General features: G+C 54.0%; 1 protein-coding gene and 1 long non-coding RNA gene across 13 annotated transcripts in view; one reads left to right on the top strand and one right to left on the bottom strand.

Moving 5' to 3' along the window:
- Positions 1 to 887: 887 nt before the first annotated feature.
- On the bottom strand, positions 888 to 12728 carry PROC (protein C, inactivator of coagulation factors Va and VIIIa). 12 transcript variants are annotated; one of them, XM_035008254.1, is made up of 10 exons: positions 12711 to 12728; positions 12272 to 12343; positions 8935 to 11134; positions 7604 to 7770; positions 6165 to 6189; positions 5909 to 6046; positions 5651 to 5785; positions 3680 to 3819; positions 2663 to 2780; positions 888 to 1570 (listed from the first exon to the last, which is right to left on the bottom strand). In XM_035008254.1, the coding sequence occupies exons 3-10, from the start codon at positions 9002 to 9004 to the stop codon at positions 993 to 995; spliced, it is 1371 nt and encodes a 456-aa protein (XP_034864145.1). In that variant the 5' UTR covers positions 9005 to 11134; positions 12272 to 12343; positions 12711 to 12728; the 3' UTR covers positions 888 to 992. The 12 variants fall into 12 exon arrangements, with proteins under 12 accessions (XP_034864145.1, XP_034864142.1, XP_034864138.1 ...); XM_035008251.1 differs by having other exon boundaries at positions 5651 to 6046; positions 8935 to 9025; positions 11095 to 11134; XM_035008247.1 differs by having other exon boundaries at positions 5651 to 6046.
- A 6000-nt stretch (positions 12729 to 18728) lies between these two features.
- Positions 18729 to 19163, top strand: part of LOC118012570 — a 2153-nt gene continuing 1718 nt past the window's right edge. The window contains exon 1 of the long non-coding RNA XR_004679755.1: positions 18729 to 18989. This is a non-coding gene — a long non-coding RNA (uncharacterized LOC118012570). The remainder of the gene's footprint in view (positions 18990 to 19163) is intronic.

The raw sequence follows: 19163 nt of genomic DNA, 5'->3' as shown, positions 1-19163 counted from the left end.
GAGGGTGCAACTGGAGGTAGATGTTTGTGAAAGTTCCCCAGGGGGTTCAAATGTATAGATAGGATTGAGAACCACTGCTTTCATTTAATCCCTTTATTTTACTGATGCCCAGAGAAGAGAATGACTTGGCCAAGGCCACACAGAGTTAGATGACTTGTATGACTTTCAGCTAATTGTCTCAGCTTGTCTCACCTCTATCCCTTTTTATCAGGTATATCCTTACTTCTTTCTCTGTCTCATCCAGTTATGCCTAGAAGGCTGGGTCAAGACAGAACTTCTTGCTTACTGCTGTTCACGATTGTGTGACATTGTCCTTAAACAGCTTCCCCAACTACACTGTGAGCTCATGCTGAGCTGAACCAACACCTTCTTGGTCTCTGGCTACTTCCTCCACTGGACTGATAATGGCCTCTATACCCAGCAGGTGCTCAACACAGCTGCCCTCCAAGAACAGACAGGGGCACAGCGGTTTGGGAGTCAGACCTAGACTTGGAATTCTGGTTCTACCATGTAAACACTCCTGAACTTCAGTTTCCTCCTCTGTAATATGAGCTCAAAACCTCTCCCTTCATTGTTGGGTTTGCCGTAAAGCTCTGGCCTCCATATCTCTGTTTCGTGTAGGCTCCTTCCAAGACCCTGGGAGGAGCTCTCACAGTTTTATAGGCACATTTTTTATTCTTTTTCATATAGAGAGGCCCCTCCAAATGTTATCGGCCTCAGACTTCACCGAACTTGGACCTACTCTTCCCCACCCCACAGAGTTGTTTCGGAAGTTAAATAAGATTGTGTTCATAAAGTGTGAGAAATGCAGTAGATGCTCCACAAACGTTACTTCCCTCCAGAACAGCGCAGAAAAGGGACACAAAGACAGACAGAACTGTAGCTGGTGTGCATGTTACATGTCCCCTTTAATGTCTCAAATATTGCCATTCAGCAATCCAGCCCCCATTCCACGAGTGGCCTCTGGGGTTCGGACACAAGCCTGAGGGATGCTAAGGTACCTGGTTCTCGGGGGAGGCCTCCTCAGCTCTAATGTGGCCATGGATCCAGTCAAGGTAGCGGCTGACTTTAGTGTATATGCCGTAATTGTGGAGGCGCCCGCAGCCCTCACCCCAGCTCACCAGGCCCACCAGGAACCAGGTGCCACGGAAGGATACAACCATAGGCCCCCCACTGTCACCCTCACAGGCATCCCGTGAGTCCCCAAGGATGCCCGCGCACAGCATGTTCTCAGAGATCATGTTGTGCATGGCCTGGATGCACTCGTTGTGCGGGGCGACAGGGATATTGATGAAGTTGAGGACGAAGGTACGGTTTCTTTTGGTCTCACTGCGATAGCCCCAGCCGGTCACCACGGTCTCCTGGCCCACCTGGGTGAGTTCACGCTCTGCAAGGCCACTGTCTGGGAGGCAGATGGGCACAATGGTCTGTGAGAGGATAGCGGGCTGGGCCAGGCGGAGCAGCGCGATGTCATTGTCCGTGGTGCTTTTGCTGTAGTTGGGGTGCACGAGGATCTCCTTGATGTCCACATCCATCTCCCACTTCTCCCAGCGCCGCAGGTCATACTCCCCTGTGGGGCAGAGGAGCAGTTAGAGTGTTTTGGGGCAGCCAGTGGGTCCACACCAGGAGTGGTCGCTGTGTCTCCTAGGCACTGTCACGAGTGCCATAAGTCTGTGCCTCAGATCCCTGCCAGTGGTAACGGCTGTGGTGTCAGGCCTAAGGGGGCCGAATGCTGGTTGGAATTCGGTACTCACTCCCAGACGGAGCAGCGAGGCCTGGCAAGTAAGCAGCAGTGGACAGTCAGCAGGGAAGCCCAGGACACACACCAGAGCCCCAAAGGGAACGTGGAGCAACTGCAGTGGAGAGACACAACTCTCATCTAGCAGTGCTGGCCCGAGAGCAAGGTAGTGACAAGCCACGATGGGGTCAGGGCAAGAGCAGCAAGACCCAGGGAGGACCCACAGGCTCTGCCAGGGAAGATCTGGATCACACACAGGAGACAAGATCCTCTCCAGCAAGGCTGATGGCTGCTGCAGGGACAGGGGCAGTGGTGGGGGTGGGGGTGGGGGAGTTGGAAATCCTAAACCGAGTGCCACGGGAGGCCACTGGCCATTGCCCGTGCTGGAGGTAATCGTAGGGAATATGAATTTGGTCATTCTCAATACATCCTCTCCTTCTTTTCTGCCTACACAGTGGGGAGAGCCCCCTCCAGAACTTGGTAGAGTGGGGCCCAGGTTTGTGGCCCTGGACCGCTCAGCTCTGTTCTCGTCAGTCTGTGCAAAGCATGGCCCTGAGGCCAGGCCATGTAGAAAGAAGCCTTGTGAGTCTCCTCACCAAGGGTGCTGGAGGTCCACACACACAGCCGGCTATGTGAGTGGGACCCCCTCACTTTGCAAACACATGTCTGTAAGCGCCTGGGCACCAGATGTGAAGAGAATCCCCTACCTGCCAAACACCAGGTGCCACTGTGTCTAAAATTTCACCCTAAGAGTGGCTGGAGGGAGCACATAGGCCTCTTCTCCCCAGACACCCTCCATGGGACCTTAAGCAGCCTCTTGCGCAAGCACCCCAAAGACGAGGGTCCCCAAACCTGGCTAGCCTGTCTGGTGCCACCCCTCCCGGAGGCCTCTGGCGGCCCCCTCCTGCCTGCTCCAGCCCGCACCAAGCCTGACGGTGAGCTTCTTTGAGTCCTCCATGCAGTGGGCCGCTGTCAGCACCCAGGAGGTGTGGATGAGCACTGCCCCGCAGGCCAGCTTCTTCTTTGAGTCCAGCAGGATCACCTGGAATGGGAGTGGGCAGTGACATCACAAGCCTATCTCTGACAACTCCAAGTCAGGGCCTGCGGCTCTCGGCACAGCCCCAGCATGGTTCTCAAGCCCGAGGCACTGGCTGCGTAGCTAGGTCTTTCCTAGGTTCCCTGGTCACACAGGTGTGGACTTACAGTCCTTGGCTGGCACTTTCTACTTTTGTGTGTCTTACAGAGTTGGACGGTTGGAGGGCATCTCCTTGCCTTTGCCCTGCCATTGCTATAGTCATCCTTAGCAGCACCCAGAGAGTTCTGCTCACCCTTGGGGCTCAGGCTGGGACTCAAGTCCTCTGAGAAGCCTTTGAAGCCTGCAGGCTGCATTGAGTATCCCCCTCAGGGTTCCATAAGCCCCTATCCCACTGGCCATCCTGGCTTTGGTCCCATTGAGCGGCTTGTTTAGGGGCCTGACCCTCCCAGGATCTATGAGCTCCCCAAGGCCTGCCAATCCCCTGCTTATTGATTTCCGTACCCCCCCCCCACCACCACCCAGTACCTGGGACCAAATAAAAGTGTTAGTTCCCATGGTGAGTCTGGAGAGGTACCTCAGGGTCAACCCTCCCTCCCAGCTCTCTCCCAAGCAAAACACCTCTCCCACTGGCAAGGCCTCTGCCTAAAATGCCACCAGCAGCGCAGTATCTTTCCAGCTCTTTGTTAAAACTATGACTCACCTTCCTGCACATCTGCCCCATCCTGACCACTACTCTCCTGTCAGGTACCCCCATCTTTCCCTGAAACTGCTTCACCATTAGCACAGCCCCCTACCCCAAGTGAAGGCAGCATTTCCTCTCTCCATCTGTGCATCCTGACCAGGAACTCCCTGCAGGGGCTCAGTGATTCCTGACCCAACTGCTGAACAGCTGCTTCTCCTCTCACCTGCCAGGGGCTCTCTCCCCATTTGGTCTCCTTCCCATTGACGAGCCTTGGATCTACTTGGTCAGTTTGGTTTGTGTCACGTTTCAAGTGCTTGCGCTTCTTCTCCAGTCGCTTCCCTGGCTTCCCGCAAGGGAACTTCACTGAAGATAGGGGGAAGCAAGTGAGTTCCTGCCAGGCACTACTCCCCAAGACTGCCCTCCAATCTTTGTCTACTTCCTGCCTGCAGGCTAGTTTGCTCCATTGTAGGGGTAAAGGGATAGGAGATGCTGAGGCACCCAATTCCAGTAACCTGCCAATCCCCTTGGGTTAGTGAGTCAGTCAACAAACAGTGCCACCTAATGGTAAGAGCCACACCAAGCAGCATCACTACCTATCTGTGTGTCCTTGGACAGATTAAACTTCTCAGAGTTCAGTATACCCAGGGCTGCTGGGAGTAATCCCTGAGGTACATAAGTAAAGTCTCATGCTGGGATGCCACCAAGCTCTTAACACAGGTAAGAAATTATGGGGAGGAAGTGGTGGGCATTCCTGGAGGGCCCCCAAAGTAGCTCTGAGCATGGTCGTGAGGTCCTCTGCCAAGAGGAGAGAGCACAGGACAGAGAGCTGAGGGCTGGGAGGGCTTCCAGCATCTGCTCATGATGGACCATGCATGCGAGGTTGAGAGCTTTAGACTTGTTGTAGGAGCAGTGGGCAACCATCAGCAGGGGAATTGCATAGCGGCAGAGAATAGAGGCAGACAACAGCAACAAAACTCCAGAAGCTGGACATGGTAACTGACTTGGCTGACTGAGAAAGTGAAAACCTCAGCCAGTAATAGGGGATTCTTTTGTTACAGAACCCCCCAGAAGCCTCAGTGCTTCTGAAGGACACAGTGTAGGTTGGGACTACAAACAGGAATGTTGAGTTTGGAAGCGAAACTGCTAGAGCCCTAGACCTCTGTCCCTGGCACCCAGTGGCTTGACTCTCCTCTCTCAGCCCTGCAAAAGACCACAGGTGTCTTCTCTGCACAGGGTGAACCAGAGACTGTGATCTGGGGCTCCAGCCACATGCAAGGCTGACCAGAGGGAGTCACACAGGTATCTGCAGACTGGGCAGACGCCAGCTCCTCTTCCCTACTCTGCTCCAGGGGGCTGGAAGGCAGGCTGTGCCCACTCTAACATGAGCCTGGAGGATTCCTCTCAGGACACGGCCTTGAGACCTGAGGAGCTGGGCAGTAGGGGTTCTGCCAGTGACCTGGGCTTTCCAAGGGCCTCTCAGGAAAGCCCCCAGGCCAGCTGGTCCACAGTCATTTCCTTGTAAGTTCCTGTGAATCTCTATTTCAAAATAAAAAGTTAGACATTTCTTCCCAGGAAAAGGGTTGGAATATAACATTGTGGAAGGTTCCCTGAAAGACGAACACAAAGTCAAAGCGATGGAAAACAGAAGTGATAATAAACCTAGAGGGGCAGTCCCGAGGAAAGAGATCTGAGTAACAGGAGGTCCAGGAGGCGAGAATAGAGACAGCAGGGGGAGGATATCAAAGAAATAACTAAGGAAACGTGCCTGAGGCAGTAGATACGAATTTCCACATGAAAAGGGTCCATCAAGGGCCTTGTACAACGAATAAGAAAAGACCCACACTGAGGAGCAACCTGCTGAAATTCATGATAAGAGTTGTAAAATTCTCACTTCCTAGGACATATACAAAGTTGATAAAAATTAAAAGGTATAAGAAGGAGAAGGCAGACTCATGGTTCCTGTCTCTCCTCACAGAAGCCAGAGGTAAAAGAGGAAATGGGATGCCAGGCTGGACACGGTGTCTTCAGAAAATAAAGCCATCCAAGGTAGATGGAGGAAGATGCTGGAGGCCTGGCCCCCTACACCCGCTCAGAGTTTGGGAGATGAGCTACCTGGCGGCCCGCCTCCTCGCCCCCTCTCTGGGAGCCTCCCGGTGCCGCCCCCACCCCTGGGATGGGCGGGGAGGGGGCTCACCTGTGGGCTCGCACTGCAGGTGGTCGTCCCCCAGCCTGTAGCCCGGCGCGCAGCTGCAGCGGCGCCGGCCCTCCCCGTCCAGGCAGTGGTGCGCGCAGCCGCCGTTGTCCACCGAGCAGTTGAAGTAGCTCACCTCTGGGCGGACCGGGGACGAGGCGCGGGGAGCGCACGGTGGCGCGGCGCGTCCCGGCCCCCGGCCCGCCCCGCCCCCGGGCCCCCGGCCCGCCCCCTGCCCCCCTCCGCGGCCGGCCCTCTCACCGTGCCGGCAGAAGCGACCCTCCCAGCCCCGGCCGCAGTAGCAGCGGAAGGCGCTGATGCCGTCGATGCACGTGCCGTGCCCGCAGCACGGGCTGTCGCACGGGTGCTCCGGGGGTAGGGCCGCGCACTGGTCCCCGTCTGCAACATGGGAGGAGGGGCGTCACTGGTGCCGCCAGCCCCCTCCCCGTCCCTGCAGCGGCCCAAAGAACCCGAGGGTGTTAGGGGCACCGCAGCCCGGAATCTAGAGCGCACTCACCGACGTACTTGGACCAGTAGGTCAGCTGTGGAGAAAAGGGACAGGGTCAGAGGCCATCCTCCCATGTATAAGTATTGGGGAGCCCAGGGGCGCCTCCTGAGTCCGGCCCACGTGGGGCAGGGGAGGGAAGGGCTTCTGGACAAAGAGGGGTCTACCCCTGCTTGTTGCCAGCCGCTGGGGCAACTGCACTCTGAGCAGGCCTACAGTCCTCCTTGCCCCCTGCTGCCCATCTCCACCCCACATCCCAGGCACCCCCACCCCCCACCCCGCAATGCGGCTGGAAGCTTGCTCTCTGGACGGTCTGTGACCACAACAGCCTTTACACTGGAAGGGACCCAAATCTCCCACCCAGCTGCTCTGCCTCCTTCCAGCCTCCATCACTCCTTTAGGCTTCTCTGGACCTCTCATGGATGTGATCTTTCCCTGAGCCATGTTCTCAAAGTGGAGACCTTGTTGGTTAGAAGTTGATTGCTGATTTAGAAGGTCTGCTTGTCCAGCTGAGGCCCTGCTGCTGCTGCTGGTCTGGGACCATCCAGCCTGATGGTCCCTTTAGCAGTGGCTCTGCCCTGCTGGGCCTGGGAGAACTTAGGGTAAGGTGCTCAGATTGTGGCTGCAGAAAGTCCTTTGGGCATCTGTTGAGGAGCGCATTTGGGAAAAGAGGCAGTGGGGATCTAGGCAAGGAGGTAGCCGCTGAAAAGGCAGACCAGAATTCCCCCCTTAGCCTTGGAAGGAAGGGCATCCCTATAGACAGCTTAGAAGGGGACCCCAGGTAACAGCACAAATTATGGTCCTAGTAGCTCAAGTAAGCCCTTGGGGATGGAGTGGGTCCGAGCCTTGTATCGGATAGCCACCTCCTTTCCCAGTCCATCCTTCCACCTCAGCGCTGCCACCACGGGGCCCTGGGAGCCAGAGAGGACATGAACTCTTCCCTCTGATTCCCTGAGCAATCAAATTTTGCCTCTCGAGAATTTGAACTGAGGCACAGAGGGAGTGTATATAGACATCAGGGAGTCTTGGGTCACACAGCCCCTGACCAGCAGGTGCTTGGCTGGAAGCAGAGAGGGTGGCATTTTGGTCACAGAGAACAGGGGGACACAGCAGTGGCCAGTTGTGGGCAGAGGACGTTCTGAACTTCCTCCAGTGGGGTTGTTGGGAATCCCAGCTTCCCCAAACTCCCTATTCCTGGAGCTAATTGCAGAGTTCTGTTCCTTGCAGTCACATGTGCCCTGACCAAGACCGTAGGGCCAGCGTCCTCTTCATTCCACTCGCACACCCCGGCCCCCCCGAGCGAGCTGGATGGAGAAGGGGCTGGTGCCCACTGCCTCCCCGGACTCCTAAGAGGGCCTCAGCAGTGGGGCCCCAGCTTGCTCCTCCAGACCCCTGCTGGCCACCAGCCTGCCCCTGAGGCTTGTCCTCTGCACCCAGCCAGATGGCCTTACTGTGTCATCCACATTTTGGAAAATCTCCTGGGCCTCCTCGAAGTCACAGATCTCCTCTATGCACTCCCGCTCCAGGCTGCCTGCCCGGATCTCCTCTAGGAAGGAGTTGGCACGCTTGTGGATCCGCAGAACCTGGTGGGCCCTCTTGCTGCTGGAGAACACTGAGTCTGGTTGGGGGGGAGGGGAAGCTCATTGGGGGGAGGGGAAGCTCATTGGGGGGAGGGGTCTGGGGTGGGGGCCACTCTGTGGTTAGTCCCAGGAGATATTTTTGTCTTGGGCCCTCAGGCCTTAAAGCTCCCCTGCTCCTCTGCTCTCTTCCTCCACACACAGCAGATGGCCAGCCTTGGAAGACAGGAGACTTGGCCATTCAGAGTACATGCGCTGGACAGACAGCCCTCCCTTTGGACCCAGCCTGACCTCGGTGTGACCTTGAGCCAGTGCCTTTGCCTCTCTAAACTTCAGTTTCTTCGCGCAACCCTGAGGATGAGATAATGGTGCCAAGCCGCGCAGTGTCTGACCTAGGAATGAGCACCCAGGGACGCGTGTTGGCTGGATGTTGGGGTTATTACCAGGCCTGCAAGGTTCACTCTGTCTCGTTGCTCTCGAGTCCCCCTGTACAACCCTATCTTGCCGCTGTCCCGCCTCCCTCCGCTCCCCTCCTTGGCCTCCCCCGAGTGGAGCATTTCCCCTGCCTTCCCATCTGGCGGGCAAACCAGGAGGACGGCAGCCCTGTCTCAAAGATCAAGAAGCTCAGGAAGGGGCTTAAATGCTATAGCAGCAGCCGTGCGCTTCCAGGAGCCTCGGGGCGGGGCCTGCTAGAAGGTACTGGCAGCTCATTCCCCCTCAGACCTCCCAGGCACCCTGGCTTCCTCCTGTTGGGGGGGGGGGAGGCGGCAAGGGAGGGGTGGAGCGGGGCAGTCCCTGCACTCGAGCCTTGGAGGATAGGCTGCCCTGCGGTGGCGTGGGTGCTGGCCAGGCCCAGCTTTGGCACTTACGGGACTGGGTGGGTGGAGGGGAAAGGCCCAGGGGACTGTGTGGGGCACTCCCAGACTGGAGGAAGGAGCTTCAGGACATGCCCCCACCCCGGGGGCTCCTTGAGGTCACCACAGTACTCTGTCATCACAGTAACCCCCCCCCCCCACCGGCCCCTGCCCAGCGGGGGCAGCTGCTGGATTCCAACAGGGGACTGTCAGGCAGTTCCTCCCCACGGTGCCTCTCGTTTCACACTGAGGCTCAGAAGAGATGCTGCACGGGGTGGGGGCCTCATGCGGCGCCAGAGAGGGTCTCGTGAGGACCCCGAGGGCCCCAGGGAAGGGGGACAGTGGCCTTACCAGGAGGAACTGGTGTGCCGGAAGTTCCCCAGATGGTCACCAACAGTAAGAGGCTTGCGAGCTGCCACATTCTGGAGTTGCTGCCACCTGTCTGAGGAGGACTTCTGAGCTTCCAACAGCCCCACTGGCCCCTGCTCTGCCTGCCGCCCCGGCGCCAGATGGGAGCTGACTGCAAGGGCTGGGGCTGGGGCTGGTGGTCCCTGTTCACTAGACGGACAGCCGCTGGTGCCTCAGTGTCCTTGCCTGTGTGGGGCTAGGATCACAGCAGCTGCCCAGCATCGGAGGGCTGAAGAGAAAAAGTGGAAAGGGCACGGAGTCCTGGGGAAGATCAAAGGGGACTCAGCACAAAAGGGCCATGGCAGGTGTCCTCTCTTGCCCTGTTCTTTGAGGGTCAGGGGGTGGTGCCTTTGCTGATCTAATGGCCAGGCTGAGAGGCATACCTAACATTTATCTGACATTCATGGCGTTTTTCAAGCAATTTATACATGGTTCAGAAGGCAGGACACCAAAGTCAGACCACTTGGTGCAAATCCCAGCTCTGGGACAGCAACACTGGGCAAGATACCTAACTGTTCCATGCCTCAGTTTCCTGGTTAGAAAAACTGTGTTTCTGCCTTATAGGGTTATTGTGAGAATTAAATGAGTTAACCCACATAATGCTCTTAAGACGGGGTTTGTATACAGCAAATGCTCAGGAAATATTAGCTTTTATTATCTCAGTTAAAACTCATAACGCCCACGAGGGAGGTATTAATGTCATCACCCCATTTTATAGAGGGTGGTCACATTGAAGCTTGGAGGAGGGAAATAGCTTATTGAAAACACACAACCAGGACGTGACAGAGCTAGGACCCGAGCCCAGGCCTATGTGACTCCAGGCTTGGAATCTTAACCCCTGCCCCAAACTACCGGGTGCCCCACAAAGCCCCAGAAGTAACCCTGCTGGCTGTAAACGGAGGAGGGAGCCCTCCACTGCCTCCAAGCCCGAGGGCTAGGCCTGCCTGCCCCACCTGCAACCTCCCCCGCTCCATCTGACATCACTTTCTGTCTTCACTGACTCCCCCGGAGTTTCTGACATTTGTTTAAATCAGACACCCTAGGTTTAGAGGTGGGGGTGAGGTGGGGAGAATGGGGAGTCCTGGGCTCCAAGCTGCCCCTGACGATGTCCCTTGGCCCTGGCGGCCCTCAGACCACTTCCACTTGCCTCCAAGTCTGGGAAAAAGGCCCCTGGGGACTGTGGCACCCAGGCCTGAGGAATGCCAGCCGACGTCCTGGCCTGGCCCGTGGCAGAGCCCTGATATCCCATTAGCCCAAGCTCTAGCCAGCCTCTGGAACCCTGGCTGGAGGATTCGACCTTCACATCTGCTCATCCCTCCTCCATCCCCCGTCACAGACCTGCCATGAAGGGGACTTACTGGGGTGGGCCAGGGAGAAACTGCAGGGTCGCCGTCCCACTGCCATGACAGCCTGAACCGGGCGTGAGTTAATCCATAACCTCAAATATTTGCTTGGCCCTCAGTGCTGAGGCCTCCCCCTCCACAGATAAACAAAGAGCCTCCCAGCTCTGGATGGCCCTGTTTGCCCAAAGCCCACCTTTGTCCCCCAGGTGGTGCCATCCAAGAGGGAGGGCGGGGAGGGATGGGCGACTGTCAAACTGTCTACAGATGAGGTCTCATTTTGGCCTCACAGGTGGTTGGCTGAAGGAGGGACATTGTGTCTATGTGGCAGATGGGGACATTTTTACCCAGAGATATTGCAGTTTTCCCCAGATCAGCTCAACTGGTAATGATTCCATATTTCACCAAACCTAGGATGCCATTAATTATAAGATGCACCTATTTTATGTGGCAGTAACACTGTCAATTACACAGGGACGCAATGTCCCGATTTCCAATTTTCATGATGAAAAGATACCCCTCTCAGGGTCCCTGCCACATGAGCGCTGGCCACTCAGCTCGACCCTCGGCTCCAGTAGCTCCTGTAGCTGCCCGCACAAGGGCACGTGGCTACTCCCATAATCTCTACTTTGCAGATGAGGACCCTCAGAAATCTCTTATTAGCTGCCCAAATTCACCAAGCTGCGAAGTGGCCGGCCTGGCATCGACTCAGGTCTTCCTGGCACCTCTTGGCCACCTTTGCAAACAAGTGAGAAAAACAAACCTGGTTCTGGAAAGGCTGCTGTCAGTCCCTGGCTGGGACGCTGGGGAAGAGAAGGACAGAAGTACAAGGTCCAGCTTGAAGCCTTGGCGCCAGTCCTTAAGTCTGTCGACATTTATTAGGCATCTCACGTTCCTGTACCTGCTGTGAGGGCTTGACCACACCCCTCAAAGCCGGAGCTCCTTCAGGGGTCATGTGACCCTGTCCCACTGGCCTCCAGGCCTGCCCAGGAAAGTCGCCTGACCCAGGGGTCAATCCAGTTCTCCAACCCAGCCCGCAGGAGTAGGGCCTCAGAGCCCTCGTTCCACTGTGAGCGCTGGACTGGGGAGATTCTGAAGCCCAGAGCCCGGGCATCCATGTTTGGGCCCAAAGCAGAGGAAACTGAGGAGGAGGAAGACACAGACGCAGGAGAGAGGCTGAGACAGGAGACCTTGGACACTCAGGAGTGGGAGGGAGCAGCAGGGGCAGGCCCCTACCCTCCAGGGTGGGCACATCCTGGCTCTGGGCTCATGAGGGTCCCCTGCCCTCCTAGGAAACCCCCTCTTAACCCTTAAGTTCCCTTAAATTGACTGGGGCAGCTTGTGTTCCGTAGGACAGGCCCGCAGCTGCCGGAGAAGGCAAGAGGAGCAGGGCGAAGGGACGAAGGGACGTCACACAAGCTGGGGTGGCCAGGGAAGCCTGCCTGGGTGAGGTGGAGCTTCAGCTGGAGGTCCCAGGGCAGGCAGGACCCGGGAATAGAGGAAGGGCCCTGAGGAGGGGAGGGAGGGGAGGCACAGGAGACCCAGAACGGGGAAGCAGAGGAGAGGGTGAGAGGGAGGGGAGGAGGAGATAATGGAGTTTGGAGTGCAGCCTGGGGCAAGTGGGGCGCCAGCGGCTGTCTTGCCAGGGGCTCCGGCGGCCGCCTCGGGAAGGGGCCGGGCGGTCCTCGCAGGTCAGGCAGGAAGCTCGGAGTCCGTGCGCTTGGCCACACAAGAGGGCAGCTCGGCCGCCCCGGACCTTGTAAATGCCTCCGGCGCCCACGTTCTCGCTCTATAGGCGGCCTCCCTGTGAGTCCGCCGCAGATGCCGTCCTGGGCTCTCCTCACGCGCACTTACTTCCCGCTGCCCCCTTCGCCAGGCTCTCTGGCTGTTCCCTGGGGCTCCGTCCTCCTTGCCTTCCCCCCCCCCCCCAGACTCCTCACCTGCCACCTGCCCCACAGCTGGCAGCGGCGATCGGTTCCACGGGACGTCTACGTAGGGTCCACACACTGATCCTGAAGGTGGATGAGGGACTGTGTCTGAGGCCCCCACATCCAAGCCGGCCCAGACGCCCAAAGCACCGGCAGCCAGAAGTGCCAGGGCAGCTGCAGGGGGAGAGGTGACCAGTGTGGGGGTCTGGCCAGGCCTTGAAGGCTGCCCGGAGCGGGGGCAGGAGGGCTCCTCTTGCTTGTTGGCCGGCTGGGGCACCTGAGCAGGGGTGCCTTCCTCAGGCCTCCTTCCCGGCGGGCAGCGCAGGGAACGCGAGCCACCTCCCTGAAGCAGGGATGCTCCCCCCCACCAGCTGCTCCCCAGGTTTGTGCTGGCTGAACGGCTGCCATCCCCCGGGAGAGTGCAGCCAGGAATCCAGGTGTCTGTGCTCACTGGCAACAGGTTCCAGCGGGGGGCCACTGCTCTGGTCCCTTGGGAGGGTGCGGGCTGCCCTTCCAAGGGGCGGCCTCGCCTGGCTGCTTGGCCGCTGCTCATTTGCCTTGTCTGACGTTGGGGTTTTCCTTCCCAGATGTGAGTCAGCCCTGTTGGGCCTGAATTCAGTCAGGCCCACTCTCCCGATGCCAGAGCAGGACTTTGGCGTCACAGCCAGCCATGATTCAGAGAGCGGAAGGACGTCTGTGTGCAGGGAACGGACTGCATTTGTGAGGACGTGGGCAGAGGACTAAGAAGCAAAGGTGTGGGGTTCGGGGTGAAGGGGGAGAGGAGTTTGCGGGAAGGGCTGCAGAAAGAAAGCCAAAACTAGGAGATGGCATCAAGCAGTGGGGTATTCAGAAACCTCATCTTTGATGTCAGGCTCACACAGGTTTATTGTTTTTTAATTAATTAATTAATTAATGTTTAAGATTTTATTTATTTATTTGAGAGAGAGAGAGAGCACCAGCAGAGTGAGAAGCAGACTCCCTGCTGAGCAGGGAGCCCGATGTGGGGCTCGATCCCAGGATCCTGGGATCATGACCTGAGCGAAAGGCAGATGCTCAACCAACTGAGTGACCCAGGCGCCCCCTCACACAGGTTTAAACTTCAACTTTGTTCCTTCCCTCAGCTTCAGTTTCCACATCTGTAAAATGAGGCCAATAATAGTGTGCGCCCCAGGTGGTTGTTATGAGGGTTCAATTAAATATTTTCTACAAGGTAGACAGAGACTTAGGTGATCAACCAACAGCAGTGTCCTCTCTTGACTCCCCAAGTATCCTAGAGAGAAAGTGAGGTACCACATGAAGCTTTGTGAGGATCAGCCACCTGGGGAAAATGGGTGCCCCCCCCTTCATGAATGCCTGTGAAGGCATGGGGGAGGTGACCCAGGAGGGGGACAGGAAGGGCCAGCTGCTGTCTGTGCAGCCACCGGCTCCGAGTATCCAGGGCCCCCGCACTCCCCAGGGCTGGGGTGTGCTCTTATCCAGCACTGGCCCCCAATCTCGAATCTCAAATAGAATCTCGTAGAACCTGAGCTACCTCTCCTGATCAGGGGGTGGGATGGAGGGCTCACAGCACTGCCGCTGGCGCTCACCCCAGGCCTGCTCCTTGGTGGGCGTCTTGTCCATTCTCTCTGCTGGGGAAGGCCTGGAGCTGCTCAGGGCTCAGCCCAGGGAGGCCAGGGAACAGAGAAACTAGAGGCCCTGGGGAGCCCCCTCCCCCACTGGGAAGAAGCGGAGGTGGATGGATGCAGCCAAGGTCAACGGCACTATACATTGAATCTTTTTTTTTTAATCAGGTTTGAGGAATAATATACATACAATAAAATTTGCTTTTTAAATATTCAGTTCTGTTGTTTAGACAAATGTATGTAGTAGCGTAACCACCACCACGGTTAGGATTATGGGACATTTCTGTCACCCTCAGAAGTTCCCTGTGCCCCACTGCCACCCTGGCAACCGTTGATCTGGTTTCCGTTGCTTTCTCTAGAATGGCATATAAATGGAATCCTACAGTATGTAGCCTTTTAGGACTGGCTTCTATCACTCACCAAAGCTTTTGAGATTCTTCCATGTGGATGTGTGTATCAGTAGTTTCTATAGCTGAGTAGTTTCCATTATATGGATATACCACAATTGGTTACCCATTCACCACTTCTTGGCTATTATTAAATAAAGCTACTGGAACATTCATGTACAGGTCTTTGTGTGGATATGTTTTCATGTCTCTTGGGCAAGTCTCTAGGAATGGGACTGCTGAGTCATGTGGTAAGTACATTTATTTCTATTAAAAAACAAAAACAAACAGTTATATAAAGTGGCTGTACCATTTTGCATTCCCACAAGCAAAATATGAGTGTTCCAGTCGTTCTGCATCTGCTCCAGCACTTGCGTGGTCAGTTTTTTATTTTGTTATTTTTGGCCATTCTAATAGGTGTGTGGTAGGATCTCATTTCATTTCCCCAGTCACTAATGATGTTAGTCATCTTTTCATGTGCCTAGTTGCCATTCATATATCCTCTTTGGTGATGTGGCTGTTTCAATATTTGGCCTGTTTTTTAAAATTGAGGGTTTTTTTTTTTAAAGATTTTATTTATTTGAGAGAGAGAGAGTGCAAGAGTGGGCGGTGTGGCAGAGGGAGAGAGAGAATCAGACTCCCAGGCAAACAGGGAGCCCAATGAGGGCTGGATCCCAGGACTGGGGACCATGACCTGAGCGGAAGGCAGATGCTTAACCGACTGAGCCACCCAGGCACCCCGGTCCTTTGCATTTGTATACACATTTTAGACTCAGCTTGTCAGTTTCTTTAAAACCTAAAAAAAGCTTGCTGGGATTTTGAATGGGACTGAGTTGATTCTATAGAACAATCTGGAGAGAAGAGACATCTTCCTGGTGGGTCTTTTGATCCGTTAGCCTGGTATTCCCATTTAGGTCTTTGTTAATCTGTCTCCCCAATGTTTGATAGTTCTTAGTATATAGATCTTGAACATATTTTGATAAATTTATCCCTACTTATTTTATGTTTTTTTAATGCTATTGTAAATGGCATTTTTACATATTTCAATTACAATTTTGTGTTGCTAGTATACAGAAATACATTGATTGTTTTATATTGAGACTTATTTTTTTCAGTTTTACTGAGATAAAACTAACATATAACATTGTATTAGATATAAAGGCATACAATATGATTTAATATATGTATACATTGCAAAATGATTACCACATTAAGTAGAGTTGACATCCATCACCTCACATAGTTACAATTTTTTTCTTGAGAAATTTTTTTTTAATATTTTATTTATTTGACAGAGAGAGAGAGAGCACAAGCAGGGGGAGCGGGAGAGGGAGAAGCAGCCTCCCCGCTGAGCAGGGAGCCCGATGTGGGGCTCGATCCCAGGACCCTGGGATCATGACCTAAGCCGAAGGCAGACCCTTAACCGACTGAGCCACCCAGGCATTCCGAGATGAGAATTTTTTAAATCTACTGTCTTCATGACTTTCACAAATACAATACAGAATGATTAACTCTAATTACCATGCTGCACATTACATCCCCAGAACTTATTTATAACTGGAAGTCTGTACCCTTTGACCCACCTTCCCTCTCGTCCCCCACCTCTGGTAACCACTAATCCGTTTTGTTTTTTTTTAAGGATTTTATTTATTTATTTGTCAGAGAGAGAGATGGAGAGAGAGAACACAAGCGGGGGGAGCAGGCAGAGGGAGAAGCAGGCTCCACACTGAGCAAGGAGCCCGATGCAGGACTTGATCCTAGACCCTGGGATCATGACCTGAGCCGAAGGCAGATGACCCATAGCATCCCTACTCGTCTGTTTTTGAATCTATGATGAACTCATAGATTTTTATGCTCCACATGTAAGTGAGATCATACAGTATTTATCTTCGACTTATTTCTTGATTCCACAAGCATGTGCTGGTGTGACCGACCATCCTAGTTTGTCTGGGACTGGTCTGTCTTTAGCCCTAAAAGCCCTACATCTGGTAAACTCTACCCTCGGATCAGAAAACTCCCAGTTTTCACTGACAGGTACAGAAGGTTAGGGGAAAGGTACAAAACACAAAGGTGATCCCCAAAAGAGGGGCTGAAAGCAACACTGGTTTTAGTACCAAATGGACCCAGGACTTGCCCCAGTCCCTGCTGCTGCTGACGGTGACAGCCATGATTGGCAGTTCGTGGGCATGCATCAGCCATTATTAAACCCCTGCTCCCATCACTTAAGAGTGCTGGCATCTGGAGGGCGAACATCCACTTTGCCTGTGGATTCACTGTTGTGCTTTGTATCTAGACAGTGCTAGTTTAATTTTTAACATGATGAATATTGCGACCATGTTTTTTTTGAGTTCAGATTATGAACACGAGCATGATTACAAAACCAATGCCAGCACGCACCAGACGTCATGGTCATTTAGAAAGCTAAACGTGGGCCGCCTGGGTGGACATTTATGAATGGTTCTTCCAAAACTGCTGATCTTTGAAAAGGCCAGCAGGATCTTGAAAAAGGATGACCCGATGGCACCTGAGTTGTTCAATGTTCTGTACAGGAAGTAACAAAAACTCATGTAGTAAAAAGTAACTCGGTTTGGGGGAAATAAAACAAAATGTCTCCAGGAGAGGGACGGCCAATTTAAACAGGACTTTCTCACTTCTTTACTAAGACTGGAACTTATTTGTGACGCAACTTTAATATCACAGGTCCAAATACTTCTTTGCTGTAAAGCCATTTTCTCGGAGACACATGCAAGTATGAGAGAGAGCGCACGCGCTCTGACTGATGACGCCCGGTGTGCTTCAAAATGTTTAAAAAGATGGAACTTTGGATGTTGAATTTATTGATGCAAAGGAGCTGACCAAAAGCTGTTTTACCAAAATCAGCCTATAGATACAAAGAGGATGGGCACTTTTGGAGAGCTGGAAACTAATCCCTACAAGTCTAAAAACCTGCTGTTGCTAGTAAGATCCGAAGTATTCCATGCTCAAACGATTTTGTTGAGAGAGTCATTAGCTCGCCATCACACTGGACTGACAGTAGGAATTAGTGTAATGTGGGCTTACTAAGAGCAGGACTGCAAGTCAAAGAATTTTGTTTGGTGATATTCAGTTTGATCACTACATCAGAGAAGGGTTTCCTAAAAGCTGCGGGCAAGGAAACAGAGAGAGGTAGAAATCTCCTCTGCATCATAGGACAGAAATGTTGTTGTTATTTTTTTAAATTAAATATTGGTACTATGTTTAGTCCTACTGGATTCACATTCTCTTAAAAAGTCTTACATGCATGTATCTTTTTTTAAAAAGACCATTTTTGTAGAGCAGTTTTAGGTTCACAAAAAATTGAGGGGAAGGTACAGAGATTTCCCATATACCCCCCAATGCTGCACCCCCACATGTACAGACTCCCCATCATCAACATCCCCATCAGAGCGTACATTTGTTATAACTGATGAACCTACATTAATACATCATAATCAGCCAAAGCCCATAGCTTACATTTGGGTTTGCTCCTGATGTGGTACATTCTGTGGGTTTGGACACATGTATAATGACACCATTCATCATTATAGTATCATACAGAGTATTTCCACTGCCCTAAAATCGTCTGTGCTTCATCTGTTTAGCCCTGCCTCCCCCCAACCCCTGCCCCCCCAACAACCCCTGGCAACTACTGATCTTTTTTAACCATCTCCATACTTCTGCATTTTGCTAAATGTCATATAAGAATGTCATGGAATCATACCATATGTAGCCTTTTACATGTATGTATCTCAATACAAATTTTAAGTATCCAATGAGTTAAAATAAATTGCTGTATCAGAGATTAGAAACATATTTTTATATTTCTTTCTCACAAAGTAGTCCTACTAATTATTATTTGCCATTGTTACTAATCCTATTGTTCTGTTTAAGTAATAGCATTTGTGTAACACAAAAGTAAATAATACAGAATATATAATTTACAATAAACACCTATTTTTCATATTTTGATGCTATTTATAATTCTAACATGATTTCAAATAAACTTTTTCATATTTCTATGTTAAAGCAACATATACACATGTATGTGTATAATTATTTTTAACATATTATTACGGGTTTTGGGGGTCTGGCGTGGCTGTGTCCCAGGCTGGATCTCTAAAGTTGGTCACGCGTATACATGTCCCACCTCCTCCTCTGCCTGGGCTCTGTTTAAGCCAAGGGATGCAGAGCCTACGAAGGCCTGGCCGCTGTCCTCAAGGGGCCCACAGCCTGGTGATGAAGCCAGACCCAAAACAGGACGGCACAGAGCAACGCCGAAGGTGCCAGGATGGAGGCTCCCCCAGGTAACCCAGCCCGGAGGAGGTCTTCTGGGAAGGCTTCCTGGAGGAGGCGGGCCTTGGGCTGGCGCGCGGAGGCGAAGGACGGGACGCGGGGTGGCGGCGGTGGTGCTTGGAGTCCGGGGAGAGGGCGTGTGAAGTGCCGGGCGGAGCGCGGCACCGGGGTCTCCCGGGGCAGGTGCACAGCCCGGTCCCCCTCCGGCCGCCCCTCGCGCCCAGTGCCCCGCGTCCTCCAGGCGGCCCTCCGTCCCGCTCCGCGGAGGTCGGAAGCCGGAAGGGCCGCTCCTGCGGCGGGGCGTCCGCTCCCGTCGCGAGCACTGCCGCGGACACCGCCGCCAGCACGCCTGGCGCCCCGCCGGCCTCCCGCGGGCGTCTGCTGGCAGCGCGCCTCCCGCTGAGTCAGCCTGTGAGTCAGCGCCCCCTGACCGCGCCGGCCCGCCGCGTCTGGGCCCCGGTTAGGGACGCGGGGCGGGGGCGGGGAGAATGGGGACGGGAGGGCAGGGAGGAGGAAAGAGGGGAGGGGAGAGGAGGAAGGAAGGAGGAGTAGTGGGCAGGGGCGGAAGGGAGGAGGGGGAGGGGA

The sequence above is a fragment of the Mirounga leonina genome, unplaced genomic scaffold, assembly GCF_011800145.1.
Source record: "Mirounga leonina isolate KUSES-001 unplaced genomic scaffold, KU_Mleo_1.0 Mir_151, whole genome shotgun sequence".
Taxonomy (NCBI): domain Eukaryota; kingdom Metazoa; phylum Chordata; class Mammalia; order Carnivora; family Phocidae; genus Mirounga; species Mirounga leonina.
Note: the sequence above shows the minus strand (reverse complement) of the source record. Positions and strands in the feature narration are given on the sequence as shown.